The sequence below is a fragment of the Anomalospiza imberbis genome, chromosome 3, assembly GCF_031753505.1.
Source record: "Anomalospiza imberbis isolate Cuckoo-Finch-1a 21T00152 chromosome 3, ASM3175350v1, whole genome shotgun sequence".
Taxonomy (NCBI): domain Eukaryota; kingdom Metazoa; phylum Chordata; class Aves; order Passeriformes; family Viduidae; genus Anomalospiza; species Anomalospiza imberbis.
In genome coordinates this window covers 95929915-95951256 of record NC_089683.1, presented here as the reverse complement: position 1 = coordinate 95951256, position 21342 = coordinate 95929915, and the positions used below count along the sequence as shown (strand labels likewise).

The 21342-nt window shown below is 38.2% G+C and overlaps 2 protein-coding genes across 6 annotated transcripts in view; one reads left to right on the top strand and one right to left on the bottom strand.

Annotated features, from left to right (window-relative positions):
* Positions 1-496: 496 nt before the first annotated feature.
* On the top strand, positions 497-21330 carry PREPL (prolyl endopeptidase like). 5 transcript variants are annotated; one of them, XM_068185869.1, is made up of 15 exons: positions 497-514; positions 626-868; positions 3498-3698; positions 4215-4281; positions 4929-5132; positions 7189-7312; positions 9591-9807; positions 10380-10565; positions 12003-12206; positions 12939-13114; positions 14524-14740; positions 14928-15077; positions 15994-16120; positions 17010-17092; positions 17905-21330. In XM_068185869.1, exons 2-15 carry the CDS (start codon positions 650-652, stop codon positions 17983-17985), a joined length of 2256 nt encoding a protein of 751 aa, XP_068041970.1. In that variant the 5' UTR covers positions 497-514; positions 626-649; the 3' UTR covers positions 17986-21330. The 5 variants fall into 5 exon arrangements, with proteins under 5 accessions (XP_068041970.1, XP_068041972.1, XP_068041971.1 ...); XM_068185871.1 differs by lacking the exon at positions 497-514 and having other exon boundaries at positions 590-868; XM_068185870.1 differs by lacking the exon at positions 497-514 and having other exon boundaries at positions 592-868; positions 3501-3698.
* The window catches only part of SLC3A1 (solute carrier family 3 member 1), a 14564-nt gene continuing 11159 nt past the window's right edge, over positions 17938-21342 (bottom strand). Inside the window, exons 9-10 of the mRNA XM_068185874.1 lie at positions 20802-20918; positions 17938-19977 (exon numbers count right to left, since the gene is read on the bottom strand). Of these exons, the coding sequence (XP_068041975.1) occupies positions 19537-19977; positions 20802-20918 (558 nt within the window). The 3' untranslated portion in view covers positions 17938-19536. The remainder of the gene's footprint in view (positions 19978-20801; positions 20919-21342) is intronic.

Genomic DNA, 21342 nt, shown 5'->3' with positions numbered 1-21342 from the left:
GCGCGGCATCTGACCCCGGGCAGGCCGGCATCTGACCGTGGGCAGGCCGGCATCTGACCGCGGGCAGGCCGGCATCTGACCCCGGGCAGGCCGGCATCTGACCCCGGGCAGCGCGGCCCAGCGGGAGCGGGAGCAGCGGCGGCAGCGCCACGGCGAGTCCTTGCGCGGGCCGCGGGCGGACGGACAGCGCCGGCGGGGAGCGGGGCCGCACCGGGTCCGGCCGGACACGTGGGCCCGTCCCCTGCAGTGCTCCTGCGAACGGGGTTCAGCTCCTGCTGCCCAGGGAGCCTCGGGAGAGAGCGCGGGTTTGGTGTTAGATGCTGGGGAACTGAGAGGGGGACGACTTCTCCAAACTTTCCCACCGTTCTGTCCTTCAGCGTTTGGACGTGCGCGGTTGCAGCTCCCCTTCTCCTCAAAGTTTCACTGGAGCCGCCCGGAATGTTCAGGTTAAAATGCGGGTGCCACTTGTTAACAAACAAGGTTTTACTTATTTTCTTCTCATTTGATTTACCTAGTGAATCAGTCACATTCCTTTGAAAGAGGAAGTTTACGCTGTGTCAGTTTCCTCTGTGTGTATGTGTACTTCACACGCACGGTGTAATGATCGGCAGTTTGGGATTTTCAGAAACTCCAGGCTGGCTGTCACAAAATGAGGGTTAGGATGTGCTGCGCTGGACTGCGGAATCTTCTCCAAGGGCTGAGCTTCAGTGCCAAGTACTACTCAAAGCATAACCCTCCTCAAACAGTGTGTCCTTACAGTAAAGTTGGACCAAAAAAGTGCCACATCCTGGGCTGTTCAAAAAGTACATGCAGCCACAGGACTGCACCACCTGGAAGCATCCTGCCATGCAGATTCTTTTCCTTCAAGGTATGCTGTTAAATATAGACTTAATACCAGCAACCACCTTGGCACATCTGTTAAGGGATCCAGTCATACTTTTCACATGTTTAAGAAGCGTATTTTTCCCAGAGAATTTGAAGCAGAGGAATAAAGTCCAGGATATCAGTTACATTCAAGGACATGTACCATTGTTCAGCTTTCCTTTGCTGTTTTGACATAAAGATGCAATTTGGTTGATTTTCCCGCTATTGTAATTTTGAAAAAATTGATATCTTCCAGACTTAGGTACAGTGTCAGGAGAAAACTGCAGGGAGAGATCAGCTAGTGTAGAGGCAAAATGTCCAAACTGATGATACCAGACTGTGAGCTGGCTCAAAAAACACTTGACTTTTCTGTGTTCATGAGTAGGTCATAGTTTCCATCACATTAAAATATGACATGATGCTCACATGTTCTAAACTATATTTTAAAAGGAATGAGCATTGATTTCTGTAAATAAATATTGTGTAAGTGGATGGCAGTGTATCATGAATAGAGTCAGAAAACAGTCTGAAATAATTTTAGGTCTTCTGTCTCTGTGTCTCTAATACAGATTTTGCTAGAGGTATTATAAAAGTTTACTGCAGTATGACAGCCTAGAAACTTATTTATATGCATAAGTATTGTTTTGAAAGACGTCTGTTTTGGTTTATTTGATTCTTAAACATGTTTTCAATGGGTGCCTGGTTGTCCTAAAATTGTTTCAAATTGACAGTGTTTCTTCAGAGGTGACACAAAGGTTATCTTGTTGTAACTCTTTTATTTGTCACTCTGAAGAGTTCCTAAGGCTGTGTCTCAAATGTAAACAAATGTTTCAAGGAGAACATAGGAGGTCTGGAGGGACGAGAATGTGTGTTCAGTTTACTCAGTGGAACTTCACTAACAATTGTTACAAATGTTGCTCTGTGACACTGGTCCCAAGATGCAAACATGGTTTTCACCTGAAAGGAAGCTGTGCCCATTTGCTTTGGAGCAAATGTTTGCACACCAGTTGTCACGGATATCCTCTGCTATCCTGAAAATCTTTCAAGATTGCTGGATTTTCCCCAGGCAGCGAGGTGTACTGTACCTCTTAATACATCCCTACACTTTGACCATCAGCTGTATATAATATTTCCAAATGAATACAATGGGATTTGCTGAAAACAAAAGGAGGGCAATCATCAAAAGATTCATAAAGCATGGAACATGTCAAAATAAGTTGTGGATGCTAAAGTTTTACATAGGTATAAGGGGAGACATATATGCACTATAGAAATTACATACATGAGAGAGACTTTTTAAATATCCAGAAACCATGTTCTGGTTAGGAAATTCCTGACCTAAAATCATTTAAGGCTGGGGAAAATCATCTGTCTTGTCCCATTCTTATGCTTTCCTAAGTATCCATTTATGGCCACTCTGAGGTTTTATTTGGTTGCATCATTTTTGGGGCATGGTGTTGTCTTACAACAGTTTATCCAGTGACTGGGGTGAGGTGGTACACCTTTGGTATCCAGCAGTTTGTTTCTCCTGACCAATCACTCACTTGCTCTAGAGCTTCTCTAAGAGCCTTCACAATTTCTTTGCCTTGTGCCAGGTGACAGGAAGGATTGGTCTGAACCAGTGACAGATACTCTCAGCTCTCAGCAATGATGTGCTTTATGTTCCTAGGGAGTTTGGTAACTGGAGCAGATGGTTTCCCTTCAGAGTCTACTTGAAACATTCACATTTTGCTTCTCATGTGTTTCTGAAGACAAGCTAGGAACAAACCAACATTCCTTAATGGAAAACGAGGACAGGATATGAAGCACAGGCTGCTTTTTATGCTTAGACACATTCAAATCATACACTGAATGTTATAAATTTCTGCTTTGTGTGATCTGTGCAGTATTATGTAGTGTAATATAAGTTGTGAAGCTTACTACTTGATCAAGTGGGATTTCACAGCATGCAAGAGGAAGCAGAATTTTGTTATAGCAGTTTTAACACACTTTTAACATTTTTTACAATAGAAGACAGCTTTGTAGGCAGTGAGGTAGCAGCAATCTCACATTTCATGGAAAACCAGATCCTTAAACTTATTCCTGATAAAATTGTTGCAGAACCCGTATCAGTTCACTTCATTCTGCACCTTATGAACATTTATATTAACACTTCTGAGGAGGTGGAGCAAGAACCTGAATGAGCTGCTAGGACTCCGAGGTACAGGGACAGAGGTGTGGGTGCTGATGTCTGGGAAAGGAAATGAGAAATTACACTCTAAAGACAGGACATTATGAAAGAAAGCTGTGAAGAAGGAAAAATAATAGAATTCCATAAAAAGTAAAATCTAGTTCTAGAACAGGAACAAACATATTTATTTATAATCAATTGAGAGCATATATTAATAGTACCCTAAATTTTGAAGTGAAGACCTCAATGTATCAAGTAAAGCACATTTGACAGTGCCTCCCAAAAGATCGGGAAGAGTTAAAATAAAACAGATACCAACTGCAGTTTTTGTTTTTGTTGGCATGTACTTCTGTAATAACACAAAGGTGGTTTTGGGCCTGTGGCTCAGGGGATATCGCCTCAATGCGTTCAGATTGATGTGCAGTGTGCTGGCTTGTAGCCATTGTTGTCTTTCCTTACTTAGCAGGAAGGAACAAAAGTCCCTTCCAAAGGGAAGCAAAATACATCCATAGTAACTTCAGACCTTTTGCACAAGGACCTTCTGAAATCAGAGCAAAAAAACTGGAATAACATTTCACCAACATACAAAGCTATGACAAAAAGAATCAAAGAAAAACTGGAAGAATTGCACAACATGTATACACTCAATTCAAGAAGCCCAAGGGTAAGTGCAAACAATTTCCCATCATCAAGGGTAATACAAACATTTCCCATCACTGACTACAAATAAAGGACAGTGAAGGTGTTCCTGCTATAAAATGCTGGTTTACTCATTTTTTTTTACAGTAGAAATGTTGAATATTTTAATAATTGTGCATAGTAACAGTTTGTGTTTAGAACAGCTTATACTTGTTATGACAGTGAATTTACCTTAATTTCTCCATAGGCAAAAGCAAGTAAAGATAATATAATCATCTGACTCTTGGATGAAGATTACAAAGCATTGTAAGTTGCAAGAGCAGTTGCAGGTGATCTGAGCCTTCTGTGAAATTTAGAGCAGGTAGAGGTAGCTTAAGTACCCTAACTGAAAAAAACATTCTGATGTATGCAGTTCCTTCTTCAGTATGGAATATATGTTCTGCCATTCGTTACACTTCAGCTGTACAGAAAAATGACTGTATATAGGGATTCAAAGGAAATAGTATGCTGGACTTGAAATATTTTTGTTTGTATTGAACAGATGAGGTTTGGAGAGAATGTGTACTTTGAAGACAATGGCTGCATATTTCTTGCAAAGGCAGATGGTGGTAAGGGATTTCCCTTCCTCATATGGTAGCATTCTTTAAAAAGTATCACTTAGTGTTCTTTTCTTGCATTGATACTTAACTTGTCTGTTTCTTAACTAAAAATACTTTTATACAATTCTGTACTAGAGTAATAATTCTAGAATCCTGAATCTGAAAAGGTGAGGTAGAGAGTTAGAGAGTTGTATATATTGATACTAGAGCAAGTTGCTGGAGAGGAAAGAGAGAAGACACTTCTTTGCAGAGCCCTAAGTTAACATTTTGAAGGAAGGAAAAGAACATCCATGCTTTTTTATTTCTGATGGGGGGGTGAAAGGATTTCTAATTTGTATTTATTAAAAACAACTGCGCTTTATCTATCTGAGCTTTAAAATTCAATATATTTAGTAGAGGCCAAGATCTATAGTTTTGAAATATTTTTAGTAATAACTACAGGACTTTTTTTCCTTGGAACTGTAATTTTTTGTTTATTTTTACAAAGTGCATTTGCAGATATCTTGCAAGACAGGTATTTGTTGTTGATGAATTCCAGTAGAATGTTTGTGAATACTAGAGACAGATTTGTTAAATACAGATATTAAGAATGACTATTCATTTTGACAGTGTCTTAATTACAGGATTTTTTGCTATCTCTTTTTCCTATGTAATAGGTGAAGGAAATGCTAAGATTTTATTCAGTGTTGAAGATCTTGGCTTTTCTGATGCCTTTATTCAACGGATCAGAATTTCACCAGATCAGAGATACATGGCCATCAGCTTAAAAAGTGAAAATTCTGAAGAAGCAACCTGCATTATTATGAAACTTGGTAATCTTCCTGTTGTGGAAAAAGTAATTCCAAGTGTATTTAGCTTTGGTAAGTCATTTATAAATATCCTGTGGATCACACAAGCTTTCAACACAACATTTTTTTTTTTTTAGTTTAAAGACAATATTCTTTTTTAAATGAAGGTATCATTTAGTCCTTATGGACGTTGAATTTTTTCTTATGGTTTCTTTAATGCTGAACAATTACAAGCTATCAGATATGGATGAAAGTGACTGCTTCCTGGATACAAGTTTTCCTTCATTGTAAGAGCATTTATGCACATTACAACAGTCATCATTTTTTCCATTGAATCCAACATGCTATATTCAAAATATAGTGATGTGACTGTTTGTCATATAAAGATCTTTTTGAGGGATGTTCTAGTTGGTAAACACTTGCAGCTACAACTGAAGTCAATTGTAGCTGTAGACAGCTTTGCTTGAGAAGTGTGGAAGTACTACCTACTAGTGAGTATTGGCTGGAATTTCTACTGGAATCCAGGATGTGGGTCACACTTCAGAGCCCAGTGAGGTCAGCCTGGCCTTGAATCAATTCTTTCAGATTTCAGAATAGATTACAGAGCTTTACATTGCTGTTAAAAGAAGCAGAGGTAAATGGAAGTGAATGGGAAAACATTTTTCATAGTCTGTTAAAGAATATAGCAAAAAGGATATAATAGTATGTATACATTGTTCCACATCTTGTACTTTGGATTATATTGCTAGATGTCATCAAGTATATCTAGTGCAGTAAGGAATTTGCCTGGGCAGAGCAAAAAAAAAAAAAAAAAAAAAAAAAAAACAAAAAACCAAAAAACAACTCTATGTAAAAAAAATTCCTTGTTGAAAAAATTAGGAGTAGCAAAAATTTAGTGTTGTGTTTCCCCACTGAAAATTATAATACCTGTTGAAAAATAAGCATGTAAATTTGCCAATGACATTTTACAACATACTTGATTTTAACATGTATTTAGGTTGATCCAAAAGAATCAGTACAGTTAAGAGACCAACATCCTGTTGCCTAAATAGGTGTGACAGATAATAAGAGTACAAAAGATGACTATCAGAATGGTAAATTCTGTAAAGGTAAGTCAGGTGTGAGTGAGGTACAGCGGTAGTGTCAGGAAGCACAGAGGTGCCTCAATCATGAGCAAAAGAATTAGGTCTTAAAACCACTTGCAAAGTTTATGGGCTTGTATTGAGTGATATAAAATAGCAGGGAGACAGAAAAAAGTTCCTGAAAATTTACACCTTGATTTTTCTATAGGCTAGGCTATAGAAAAACTTGGATTTGCCCTCTAAAGGCTTGTCTTCATAGTGAATCCTCAGCCACTTGTGCACTTTAGAGCCACATTGTTGTTCAGAAAGCAAAGTGTTTGTGTTATTTTGGTGTTATGAATTCCTCAGGGTTTGTACTGAAAATCAGTATTTATGCATAAGACACATACAGCAGCTTTTAAAAGCACATGTGTTAAACATCATTCTGTTGGCTGTAGGAGCAGCAGAGATGGCAGGAATGTGGCTGGATCAGTCATAATAATTTCAGAATAACAAGATTCCTGTATTTATACCTTTCTATGTAGGTGAACACATACACAAGCATAGAAAACTGGAGAATTTTTATCTCAGCAGTACCCATGGGGCACATGCATCATCTCTTTTCTCTAAATGGCTTGTGTGCAGTCACATGCAGCAGTGCAGAGCTTATGATGTCTTTATTATCTTGCTGACTCCATGTAAATCTCTTTTTCTCTGCTGTTTTAAACAGCCATGTCTCCTATTTTCCTGTTTCCTCCAGAACCCACACAGGGTCAACAACTTCCTATTAGTGGGCCCTGCAACATTGACCTCTGCTTTTTTTTTCTTTTTTTTTCAATGCATTATGAGATTCTTGTTCTCTGGTATTCAGAGAAAACATGGAAAAACCTTTTGGTTCTTACCTCAGTCCCCACAGGATGCAGAAGTGCTGTCCTCAGTTCCATGCCATCTGCAAACCACCTTTTTCAGCACTGGGTCCAGTGTCCATGGAAGTCCCATCTTCTCTCAGTAATATCAGTAATATCATAATCTCTCTGAGTTTAATACACATTTGTCTTTTTTTCCAGAATGGGCTGCAAATGATGTTCTGTATTACACAACTCAGAAGAACCTTAAATGCCAGAATGTATTCATGACCACTTTCACTTACCAGAAACATACTAAGTTAGTTTATACAGAACAAGATGCAAGGTAATACGTACCTAAAATATAACAAGTCCTTCACATATTTTAGAGTATTTTATATGTAAAATATATCTGGTTTGGAAAACAAAGTGTTCCATATCATATTTCAAATAGTAAAATGCATTTTTGTGTTCTGCTGTCAGTAGTGCCTTATATAGCCTGAAAATGTGCTCTGTTCTCCTTTTGATATGTGATCAACAGAGATTTAACTTTCCTCTCTTACCTCATGAGTTCAGCTGAGTTTATAAATGTCAAGGTCACTCTCAGGTCAGGGTGTCCTTTAATGAATGTGTGACAGTTTCATACAAGGTAAATCAGACCATGGATTTCATTTTGTTTTCTCTGCTATTGATGTCTGATACATCTTTAAAAAAATACATAAGTTCAGGCTAATCCTTGCTCTGGGTAATGGATGAGCAAAATCATTACAACATTCCAAGAGACAGAACTATTGTTGACTGAATACCCTCTCAATAACCTTTCTTTAAGCAGTGGTTTAGGAAGACAAGAAGGCTCTTTGCTAAATTGAGCACAGAACTAGCTTTTCAGCCTTGTAGCACATGGCATATTTATACAGCATTGCATAAATATTTCTGATTATTCTTAATGCAAGTTACATATTCAGTAAAGAAATGCCAATTATACTTTCATCAGAAAAAGAAAAAAGAAAACAAACAAAAAAATTTGCAGTGGAGATGGAATAAATAAGATCTATTTTTCCAGTTGCATTTGATGCATTGTTTTGGAAAATCGAGTTGCACTGACCTGGCACTTCCCCACAGGGAAACTGTTGGCATCATTCTGAAGGTCACAGTCATTACAGTAGATCTACTAGAAACTTACTCTAAAGGTTCATGTGCTATTGCAGCTCATAGCTGAACTCCTTCATCGGAGATGGCAAGACATTCTTTTGTATTGCCATTGAGCAGTTCTGTTCTGCATCCCACCAGCTCTTCTAGTTGCAATCAAATTTTTTTTAGAAGCTGAAAATTTCTTAATATAAAAAAAATTGTAATACCAAGGTCATAATCCCTGGGGAGAAGTGTAATATGCATTTCAGCTCAACCCTCTTAGAGGCAGGATCAGCAGAGCTGAACTCTGGGAATGTCTACTGAATGCAGTTCCCCATTCTTGCCAAAATCATGGGTATTAGACAGGCAGGAGGCTAATTTTTCTTGCAGACTTTAGCTCCCCCTCTGTGCCTGTCCTAAAGATGTCAAGAGGGTGCTATTAGAAAAAACAGTAGTACCAAAAACATTTGAGATCCTCCACCTGCAAATAAGTAAAGGCACTGAAAATACTATCTAAAGCATCCTTTCCTTCACCAGTCAAATACACTGAATCTTAGAGAGATCATCATTGCAGTCATGTGTCTGATCTGTGTGATGCAGATTATGGTACTCAACCCTACATTTTCTTGATGGAATCTGGATCTTTGTGTTGGACAGTTTTGCTTTTAGAGACATCCAGTCTTAAGGCTTCAAAAGGGCAAAGAGACCATTCTGATCCATGATGTGACATTCCAGTTAATTTGGATGACTCACAGAAATTTGAATCTGAATTTCAGCCTGAACCTCTCCACTATTTGCATCTAGCCACTGGTTATCATTCTGCTTTCTGTTTCTAGATTTTAGAGGGATTTAAATCCAGTAGGTAGTTCCTAGTTTCGTAGTTCCAAAACCAGTGCCTAGTTTCCAGCTTTATCACTACAACACTGTCCCTCTTGCCTCATATAGGCCTCTGTGCTTTTTTTCTTTTTAAATAGTACTTTTTGTCTTATTTGCTTCAGACAATTAGGTCAGTAGCACATCGACATTTTATCAATTAATTTTTTAATAGCTCTTACTTTTGTTATTGCTATTCCCACATGATGTCATTTATTATTTTAACTATCCATTACTACTTTTTTTTTTTTTAATTGGGGTTACAAGCTCAATAAAAAGTTCTACATTTTGCCTGAATTTTAAAGGCTATATGCATCAACGAGCTTCCAGTATAGCTCAATGATACAAAAACCTGAATTTAGTTGGGCAACAACTAAATTGCTTTCCTTGCAGATTTCAGGTTTTATACACAAGATTGAAGGGCTTTAAATCCCAGAGTAAATGCAGGAGAAGTGGGTCTGGGAGCCAAGTAGCCTGAAATTTCTCCAGTCTGCTTACAGAAATGTTGTTTCTTACCTTGCAGATGGAAGCCCATGATTCTGAAACAACTGATGTATTTTAAAATACTGATAAAATTTAAGCTTTTTATTTTCTTTTTTTTTTTTAATGATTCCTTACAGATTCTTTGTAGACCTTTATTGCACAAAAGACAGGCATTTTCTCACTATCAACAGCAACAGCAAGACAACCTCAGAAGTTTGGCTGGTTGACTGCAGACATCCCTTTGAGTCACCTGCTCTTGTACAAGCACGAACCACGGGGGTCATTTACCACATCGAGCACAGAAAGGACCAGTTGTACATTCTTACTACATATGGAGAACCTGCAGAATATAAGGCAATTTTGACTGATAACTACATTCATAGGATTAATTTAGATGCCTATTGCAGGTCATATAGAAATAGTAAAGTTGGCTTTTAATTCTGTTCATCACAGCTTACTGAAATAAATAAGGAGAGAGAGCTGCATGGATTAAAAAGACTGATAGTGCTGCATGGAGTCTCACCTGTAGGAGGCCAGTTTGATCCTAACTCCTTTGACAGCATCAAGAAATGACTATGTTTCAACAGTCATTTCCCCTATATCAAACCTTAAGTTGGTGATCTCAGTTTGTGTAATCAAACCCACCTACAATTGTGCTGGCCATACTGAAAACACTTACTGCATTACATTCTTCTGTAGAGTAATCTTCGAGACTTGGTCTTCTCCAAATGTTACTGCATTGTTTTTCCATTTTGCCTAAGTAAAGGGAGTTTAAAAATCTCCAGTTTTAGACAGGCAAACACCCCAAATACAAATAAGTAATTTTTTGCAAGAAGAATGTATGAAATCGCCTATAAGTCTGTACCTCTCATCTGTAACTCTTACTACATTTTAGTAATACAGGGTTGTTTGGTTTTTTTTTATAGTTGATGAAGGCACCAGTAGCTTCCAGTGGCAAGGAGAACTGGCAGTTAGTTTATGCACTGGAAAAGAAAACCAAGCTAGTAGACTTTGAGATGTTCAGTGATGACTGTATTATGTTCCTGAAGAATGCTGGTCATCTTTACTTAAATGTGATTTCTTTTGTTTCATACTCAGTTCAGTCAATAAAGGTACGTTTTAGCTTGGTTTAAGCAGCATAATATTTTTCCAGCTTTTTTTTTTTTTTTTTGGCATAGCATAATGAAAGCAAAGATAAATTCCAAAAGTAAAAACAGTTTGGAAACTATTAATACCGGTAATTTCATCGTTAAGACTAATTGTGTTACCTGTGGCTCTTCTTCAGGATTTGATGTGGTGGTTTATTGCAGCATTTAGAAAGTTAAAGAGAAGCTATCCTGTGAGCCAATTCTTTCTTCAAGGGATTACAGTCAAGCTCTTCACAATACAGCTGATTTCTAATGTAAAACAGAACTTAGTTCCCTAAATGCTCTACTTAGTTTTACTGAGCCTTTTTTGCCTACACTCATCAGTGTAAGCAAGGCCCCTACCACAGGAAAAATAATTATTGTTCAGAAAACAAGTATGGACACTGTCCCATAATAAATGGGAAAAGTTGATACTGCAGTACAATTGGTGCAAATGATTTGTTTCCATTCTCTAGTTGTTAACTACTTGTGGATTAAAAACAAAGTGACTTAAGCCAAATCCATCTTCTGAAGACCATTCAGGTGAAATATTTAATTGATTTTTTTCCCTGAAAAATACAGTCTGAACAACTCACAAGTTTATTGCAACAAGCTGCCAATGCTGCACTCTATAAAACTGCTGCAGAAAAAGGTTTTCAACAAAGTATACTGTATGGTCTCCAAAATCTTCAATTTTTTAAAATGGCCATAGTTTATTCATTCAGAAAGGGCCTACGGTTACTCAGGAGAACTTGGACTTCTGCTGCCTTTTCAGAAGCCTCTAGCAGCCTAACCCAAGTAAGTAATGGTCTGGCAGAGGGTTTGGCTATGTCCCTGCTGCTCTCAAAGAATGAATCTTGATTTCTTTCATTCTTAGCAGAGTTAAAAACCTTAAATATAATAACAGTAAGTATCTGAGGGTGAATGTGCCAGGAAAAGGTTTTGTTCTTCACAATGGCTGGCACTAGGAACAAAGTTAAGAGGCAGGGGTTTTCAGTGGCTTAGCATTACTGAGCTAACTCACAGTAAAAGCATAATAGCTGACATGGACTTGGCTGTATAACGTGTTGAAGTAGAACTGGAAATGCAAGGAAAAATAGCATCTAAAAATAAAACTAATGCAGAATAATTTCAAATGTTTTCTTTTAAAAAGTCTGCACTAATACCCATTTTAAACTGAATTTGAATTTATTTTTTGTTTTTGTTTCATTGTCCAACTTTATCCAATGGCCTCAGGGGAAAAGTTCACCAGTCTTTCATTTCTTTACTGTTTTATTACTTGATTTTAATGAAATACAGATTGTGCTACACACAAACTAAGATAATTAGTTAATATCCAAAGTCTTTTACTCTGAAAGACATATTAAGCAAAATTTACAGGAGCAGTGTAAGGGTCTCACTTGAAATACCATGTTTTCTCAGCTACCTACGTGGGCCTGTGAATTTGAATTGGAATCTCATCCTGAACATACCACCAGCACCTGCTATTTTCAGCTCTCCTCCCCAGTACACCCCCCTAAGCGTTTTGCATATTCATTTAAAGAAAATAATCTCATTGAACAAGCTGTGCAAGAGGTACCAATTATTACGAATTGTCACACTACACGTTTACTAGCTAAAAGCAAGGTAAGATTTTTCAGTCTTTTTCCCATTCCTTTTATTCTTTCCTTCCTCCCCACCCATTTAAAGAAAGTGCATTTGGCAGGGAACAGAGATTAAAAATGTAAAGAGCAGTTGGTGCTATAGTTATTAAACAGTGGGTGTTTTCTTCAGTGCTATAGAGAAGAACAAGAAAGAGTCGTGATTTTTTTTTTCCATTAACCTGGGTATTCCACAGGAGATAACAGCACACGATGAGTCAAGAAGCTTAGTATAACTGAGAATTGCTAGTTGATGTAATGGTATTGTACTCCACATGATAAATGAAAAAGGTGCCAGCTGTTGAACACCCCACAACCAGCTGCACAGTGCAGATCAAGAAAAGAAAGTTTTAACAGCCTGAGTTTAAAAATTTGGAGATGTTAATAAAGAGTTTGTACTGTGGTAAGTGGTAAACTCTATTGTTAATAACATATATTCTTGGTGTTAAAGGGGGAAGGAAGACTTGGGTGCTTTGATAGTTAAAAAACTCCTCAGGTGTTGCACTTAAATGAATTTATACTCTGCATCCGTAAGCCCACACAGCAGAGGTTCAGTCTCAGGCTTTATTTTTCAAGAGTGCTTTGTACACGCTAAGTGAAAAAAAATTACTATAATCAAAAAAACACATTTTAAAATAAATAATTGAAGTTTTCATTGCCATGTGTCATTGAGATTTCTGCAATGTCCCTTATTGTAAAACTACTCCTTCTTTTCCAGGATGAAACTTTGGTGCCAATTACAGTTTTTCATAATAAGAATTCTAAAGAACTACACAGGAGACCACTTCTAGTTCATGTATATGGAGCTTATGGCATAGATTTGAACATGAGCTTTAAAGAAGAGAAGCTGATGTTAATTGAAGAGGGTTGGATATTAGCATATTGCCATGTTAGGTAAGTCAAATATAAAATGGAAATTATATTTTATTTTGCAGGATATGCGGATACTTGTTCATGTACAACTGAAGATGCACCAAATTTATTTTGTGTGTGTACCTATACCTAATTATTCATCTCTTCTTAGATTTTTTTATTTAAGCAGTTTTTAAATTTTCCTCAGGGGAAAAAACCACAAAAGCACACCACATTTTAGGTTTCTTAAATCTACATGATGGCTGTATGTAACTTTTAATCTTTTGAAGTCTCGTTACTTCTTGTCTGATTTTTGCTCAAGAAAAAATTTGGTTAGATGCTCAAATTGCCATGGCATGTTATCTCCCTCTCCTTCTGAGAGCATTGTGTGCTAATGCACAGTCTCTATCTTCTGAAAGCCATTTACATTCTACAGCAACAACTAAGCATTTAACCTGCAACCTTTGTTCTTTGATCGGCTAAATCATCTGTCTCCAGTTTAGCTACAAATCTACCAGTTTTATGAAACTGCAATGTACAACAGGCTTCAAATTTTGCTCAGTAGCTAAGGAAGACAACAAAAGAATCATTTTAGGGAGGAGAGGAAAGGGGAGGAATGAATAATTGTTGGAAATACCAGCCCCAAAACAAATTCAGCAAATATATTCAGTCTGCTGTACTCAGTGGCAAGCATTGTGCTGTTCTTCCTCACACCCCACTAAGAATCTTAAGATGCAGGTCAGTCCTACATGAAGATGGATTTGTCATCCAAAGATGGCAGGGTAATCAAATAATCTATTTTAAACTTGAAACCAGAAGAGGAAGCTTCAGGTGGCTTAAAACCAAAATTGTGGTTGCACAGAAAGAAGTATAAATTATTTTTATAATTCTGTACTACAAAACTTAACATTTCAAGTAGTATTTGAAATTCACAAATTAGCGGGGGGGGGGGGGCGGGAAACCCAAACCCAACTTTCTAACAGTCTCAGAATTTAAGCTAAGTGGAAGACAAATCCTGAGAGTCTGATGTGGAGCTCAGAAATACTATTCTACTGTTTTTAATAAGTAATACTGTTAGTAATGGAACTATTGGAAATGTTTTCAGTATTTGCATAGTTTCCTGTATAAAAAGATAACGTTATCTGATTTTGTATTGCCTACAATGAAAATGTCATTTCCTAAAGTGTTGCTTTTCCTGTGGATTCCAGGACACAAGCACATGTGCCCTTCTATAGTTAGTATTTTCACCAATCATCTTGAATGGATTTATTTTGCCTTCATGTTGTCTCTTTTAGCCATAAAGAAGGGTAAAGGCAAAAGCAGAGAAGAGTTAATTTGGAAAGCAAACTATGATGTGCCACTCTGTGGCTGCTGCTATTCTTCCGTTATCTGAAGCTACGCCATGTATTGTTTTCTGACGAGATTCCAACTTGAATTGCATTAAATTTCAGGGGTGGAGGAGAGCAGGGCCTTAGCTGGCACAGAGATGGATGTCAGCAGAATAAACTCAAAGGTCTCCATGACCTCAGGGCTTGCATCATGCTGCTGCACCAACTGGGATTTTCTCAGCCCAATCACACAGCACTGGCAGCTGCCAGTGCTGGGGGAGTTCTCGCAGGAGCCCTGTGCAACACTGATCCAGCACTGATCAGAGCCATGGTTTTACAGGTGAGCTGCTGCAGACCTTGTACAGATTATAACATTCAACTGTATTATCTGTGTTATTGTACCACTTTCAGAATTGGAACCATTCCAATTCAAAGCTCACTCTCCTCATTTGTTTGAGAACACCTTGACTCAGATATTCAAGGTACTCTGTCCTATTTGCCAACTTTCTTTTTTAATGACTTTTAAGGCTCCTTTCGTAGATGTTCTAAATACAATGATGAAAACTCATCTCCCACTGACAATTGAGGAACAAGAAGAATGGGGAAATCCATTAGAAGATGAAAAATGTATGAAGTATATTAAAAGCTATTGCCCATACCAGAATATTAAGCCACAGGTAAAACTATGCTTTCTGTGCAGAATACTTCAGGCATAAATTGTAGTGGTTTATAAGAAAACCAGAAGTAGATCACTGAAATTTTTAAAAATCCTCCAATATAAATTATTTCAGTAATAATTTTAGCAATAGTTCGAGTCACAAGTGACTACTGAAATTAACCCAATGCCTTCTCCTAAATGATACGAATTTCTAAACTTGCTTTTGTTTGAGGACTTTCAGGAAGTAACAGATTATTGTATAGCAAATCTCAACATGCAAAATGCCTTCTTTTCTGGAGGACTTTTGACATTCTACTTTGTTTTGCTGGCTTTTTTTGCAGACACAGGAGGAAGGAGGTTTCCACTGGAGGTATTTTCCAGTGGAGGTGGAGGTATTTTCCACTGATTTAATACCTTTCTAGAAGTATTAAAACAAACAAACACTGAAAGGGAAGAGGACCTATAGCTTTGACATTCTCATCTCAAGGGAAATCTCTCTTTATTTGACAATGTGTTAGTTGTTTTGCACAGCTTCATTAAGTAAAATTCTTACAATTTTAAAACCAACTTCTGTGCATAAATATTGAAAAATAAACTTCAACTATTGTTCTAAGGTGAACAGTTCCATGATTATTACTCCCTCTTTTCTTTTTTTGCAATCATCAGCAAGCAGACAGGTATCAGACCTTTACCAGTGGGAAGAGAATGTTTTTATGACCTTTTGCAAGTAGATTATGCCCAACTGTGAAGTCGTTTTTCAGACCAAAATACTCTTGGCAGTTAGAGTGATAAAACTCTTAGAAAACACTAAGTAATTATGTAATAGATGAGTTCTTAAATAAACCCTAAAAAATTGTATAGTAAGAGAAAAATGTGTTACTCTGTGAGAAAGACCAGTTGTCAAATGTTTAACTGGTTTTGGTTTCTAATCTCAGTGCTATCCATCAGTTTTTATCACGGTGTATGAAAATGATGAACGGGTAACGCTACCAGGAATTTTACAGTATGTTCAGAAACTCAGGAAGGCTGCACTAGATCATGCCAGCAGAACAAGTAAGAAAGGTAAGAGTAAGAATATCTCAGATAAATGGAGTTAACTGAACCAAAATCTTAGTAGTCATGTAAATTAAAGACCACAGAGATTGACTCCTCCTTAAATGAATTCAAACACAATCCCAAATCACCAGCTCCACAGCAGACTCAGAGCACTCTCTGAGATGCAAAAACATAAAGACTGGGAATCTGTGAGGGGGCTCACTCTTTCCTAGGCCTCCACACAGGCCAGTTGTTGGACAGTGTAGGGTGAACCCACACTGTCACTCCAGCTGCTGACAGGGCTAGGCTGCAATTCTCAGCAGCCCTTGGAGAAAAATCTTATTTTTGCTGCTATATAAAAACCTATTTTTCTCAGTTTGCTAAAGCTGCAAGTCCTTAATCAAGCTAGAGTGACAACAAGGCCAAGGCACAGGTGCTTTTATACCTGAAACTTAACCTTAACTTCACGAGTTTCCAGCAAAAGGTACATTCAAGCTTGACAATTTTCTTGTACCATCCAGTCTGGGGAGAGGCTTTTACCATCATTACCAAAAAAGATCTTGAATAACCTTTTCTACACTTCATGATGCCCTGTCTCTGAGCTGCACAACTGCAGTGGTTGAGAAATTGCAGGCGGTGCTGCGGTTGCTGTTGTGCTCTTTGTGCAGGAAGAAAAGAACATGTCTTTCCAATAAGACTCAGAGAGAACAAACACACTAAATAGATGAATACTTTCCAAATATACAGTTATTAGAAATACAAATAATTCATTCAGAAAGCCCCTCTACAATTCTCTTTTTCTTAAGGAATAATTCTGTCAGGACAAGAAGGCAGAATTAGTTAAATAATTCACATACCCACTTAATTTTTTCTTTGTTCATTCAATGTAAAGTAATCACCAGCTTCATTGTTCCAGGAAATTGGATTCCTAATATCATCCTAGATGTCCAGGCAAATGGCAGTCATTGTGATTCTTCCTGGGAGCACTCACTGAATGAGGTATGATCCCTTTACTGCACAGCTCCATAACATGTTGCAGGGATGTGTCCCCCCTCAAGGAATACTTCAGCCTCAGTAGCTGGGCAGTCATCAACTGTATATTTAAACTACAAAGAAAAACTGCTAGAGCATCTGCTGATTTTACATATATATTATTTCAGAACCCAGCAATATTTATATATATCTATTTTTACACACATATATACTTGTACAGATATAAAAGAGACAGCGGCAGAGCCAGATTATTGGAATAGTGTTAAAATAGTGTTTAATTCGCACTGAAATGTGCTAGGAGCTTTGAATGAAAGGTTCCAAGTTGTGCAAAACATCGTTCCAGCAGGAAAAGTCTTGCTCTGTAGAGTATTAAGTGCTTAAAACTGTCATACTATTTACTCCTATCTTCCTCATTGTGTAAAACATACATGATGGGTTGGATCTTTACATTTTGAAATGCATGGTCTGTGCTATCAAAGCTATTACAGTTAGCTTTCAAGATTTTGCACTTTATACAAGCATGCTTGTTAAAAGCAAAATACTGCCAAGACCTAATATGTTTTTACTGATGTCTCAGACTGTCACAGCTGGATACAAATTTTATTATTCTTAATTTTATCAAATCCTAGAAAATGTTAATTAGGTGGTGGTGGCAGTTATTCCCAAGATGAATTCTTTTAGGAAAACTCCATGCCGTCTTATGACAAGGTATTTCTTAGCAATTGTATAGGAAAGGAAGATTACTAGAATAGCTGCACAAGAGCCTGAATGTTTATAGTGCAAAGAACTTTACTTTGTAATAAATATTTTCATTTTAGGTTGCAAGACACCTTGCTTTTCTGAACAGAGAACTTGAGGAAGTGTGCCATCCCCAGCATCACAGCAAATCCTGCAAATAACTCCTAAACACACTAACCACATGAAAAACTTTGGGTCAGGTTTGGATTTGTATGGAAAGCAAACACCTTTTCCAGAGGATCTCTCCTCTTGGATCCCTGTTTTATGGGCACAAGCACACAAAGCTGTGTGTGGCATTGCCTTACAAAAATACAGACCAAGAACTGGATTTGTGCCCTGCCAGGCTGTGCAGAAGCAGCTGCCAGCAGCAATGAGTTTGTCCAGCAGTTCTGTTCACGTGAGCCAGCAGAGCAGCGCTACACGAGCAGAGCTGGAGCACGTAGAGCCTCACAGGAGAGCCACAGGCACTTGGCACAGCAGCCTTCCTCGCCAAGGCATCTCTTGCAAGGCCACATCTTACACAACACAGCAGAACTCCTCCGAAGCATCTGACATTCAATTCTCACTACTTCCAGAACTAATTCCCATATGTAGGTGAAGGTGATTGCTGCCCTCTCTATCTGCACAGCAGCCATGGTGTACTGATCATGTGGTGGGATTGACCAAACTGCAAAGAAAAGCACTCTCAAGAACAGAGTTTTAGCAGAACTCTGATCTGAATACATTAAAAATCTTGCAGTTACCTTACCTAGCATGGTAATCTTAAGAAGGAGGTGCCAAAGTCCCTCAGGAGCACAAGATTAGCATGTCAGAAGATGCCAGAGTATCTCCAGAGAACAAAACAAAAAGAATGCCCCCACTAAAGCAGCCCAATTCATAGCTTAGCTGCCCTCTGAGCAAGGCACAAATTTGCTGTGCATTGCTTGTTAAAAGAAATGTGTGGTGCACACCTAGGGCCACATCAAGCACTGCAGGTGCAGCAAATGCAAATCAGAGCACGCGTACAAGTGTGACGTTCAGTAGGGTTGATTCAGCTGTTTCCTCTGAACTAAAGTATACACCCCTCACCTCAGCCTTAGGGCAGGAAAAGAAATCAGAGAATGCAAACATATTCTAACTCAGCAGGGAGGGGGAGAATCAACTGGAAATGCAGTTATGAGTGGGAATTAGATATTAGCTACATTTTGTTCTTTTTCTTCCTAACTTTGAGGATAATCAGAGTTGCTAGATTTGAGAGAAGAGGTAAAACATCACAATATACACTAGTCTTGCTTGTGTTCACCTGTTTTAGCAAATATAGGGCCACCCCTTTGGAACAGGTTTTACAAATCTGCAGACTTCTGAAAAGTCACAGTGAACTGCTACAGGCTTGGGATTCCACAGGAGCACTTACAGTCCAGCAACCTCCAGGGTCAGCACCCAGAAAGCAACTGTTCCCTCTCCTCCCAAAAATACATGCTTAAACAGGACAGTTTTTAGAACAGGTTTACTTTTCTTCTCCACAGATCCTAAGGGGGAGCTTATACCATTTTTTTTTTTTCCTTTTCATCACAAATACAGATACAAGACAATTATGTATCTGATTTTTCAGGACATTTATTTTGTACACAAATAATGTTTTAAAAGCCAAAGAAAACTGAGTATTTTTAGCATTTCCCTGAAGCGAATATCTTCTAAATTAACATGAAAGCATGAGTATTCTACTCCTCTACTTAACAGTTCATGTAGAGTAAATTGAGGGCCTTGGAATAACAAGCTTTTTCTGCCACAAAACACTTCCCTTGAAAAGCTGCCATAGTATGAACAGGCTTTGGTGTTTTATATTCAAGGACCAGGCCTTCTCCCATTTCAGTTTTAATTAGTTTGGTATTGACAACTTTGCCAGCATTGCTAAAATGAGTACTGAGTCTTATTACAGCTTCAGAGGGAAGGTTAGGAGCTACGGCCTGCAGGTCTGTTGTTGACTCCTGGCCGAAGTTGAGCACCATCATGAAGACTCTGTCTAACCCATCCAGCTCCCTCACATAGACAAACACGTTACTGTCATTCCAGACGTGGCACATCCACCCTCGATTCATGGGGAGCTCATTGTTCCGCAGCAAGGTCAGCGCTCTGTACAAACTCAGGGTTGAGTTGGACCAGGTGCTCTGGATCTGCAACAGTCAGCACCAGCAGGGTCAGTTCTTGGCACTGCAGGGAGGAAATACAGCTCCCTTCTCACACCCACCCAGGCTGCTGAGAACGCACCTATCGGAATTCCGTGCTGACAATTATCCCTCTTCAAATCTGTCTCCAAATTTCACTGAAAATCTGCTTTTTCTCATGCACTTCCTCGGCACGTGTGGAGTGGCAGACACAGAGTTTATTAAGCATAACAGTTCCCCAGCACTAATGCAATTGCTTCCTCCCACAGCTTCCTTTCAGTACTGTTGATTTAGGAGAAAGCCACAGCCATTCAAAGCTTGACACTGAATCTTTTTCTTTGAGTTCAATCTGCTGCAGTCATAGGGTTTATTCCATATTTTATATTTTTGCTATCTTAGATTGTTTTTTTTCTGCCTTGAATTTTGGTCAGCAGTGTAGGTCAGTAAAATCTGTTTGATTCACTGCTCTACTTATGTTGGAGTCGGTCTATGTCAAATTCTTGTTACAAAGCCAGTGCTTTCTATAGCAACAGAGATGGGGGGAAAGAGACCAGTTTTCAATTTAGTATCAAAAGGATTAAAAGGATGTTAAAGAGCCAAATTGCAACATCAACATCATAATTGTAGTTGCTCTGCTTAAATGAATATAGATGAAGGAGGCTCCTTGTTGTGCAAGGATTTCCTTTTCTAATAAAACTTGTGAGGATTCAGTGCTTTTTTTTCCCTTGAGTTTATTCCTGCTACCAATGCTCACTACTAAAAGGAAGCCAGAGCAAAATAGATATATTAAAATATTTTGAGACCATTAGTTTATTACACATGAAGACACCTACTTCCACATTTACACTTTGGTAGTTGGAGTTAACAGGTAACCAGCTGCTGTTGCCTTCAGTAAAACCAGCATTAACTTCTCCATCCCACTGCATGGGAGATTTCTCTGGGAGGGTTGCCTAGAAAATAAAAGTGGTGATTCCCATATTAAAATTTACTCTTTGAATAGCATATTCTCACAGCTCCCAAATTGTCTCCCTTTCAGTATTGCTTTCTTTGGTTTAAGTTAAAAATAATGAGGATGTAATTGTGGTCCAAATCTAAGGAGAAAATGAGAAGCAAGACAGTTCCTGAAATGGAGAGAAGGGGATCATCTCAGAGCATTGCTGGGTAAAACGTGGAATTTCCAAATTCTACTAGAATTTGACGATGACTCTTACTAGAATTATCATCCTTTGCAACAGGTGGTTGGTTAAAAGTTTACTGATGGCAGCCAGGATATTCTGATAAATACCTAGACATGTGGAGAGTGAATATGTGAGGTAAATGAGTCCTTAGAAGAGATGTTGTTAAAATAACAGTAAACAACAAGTAACTGCTGTT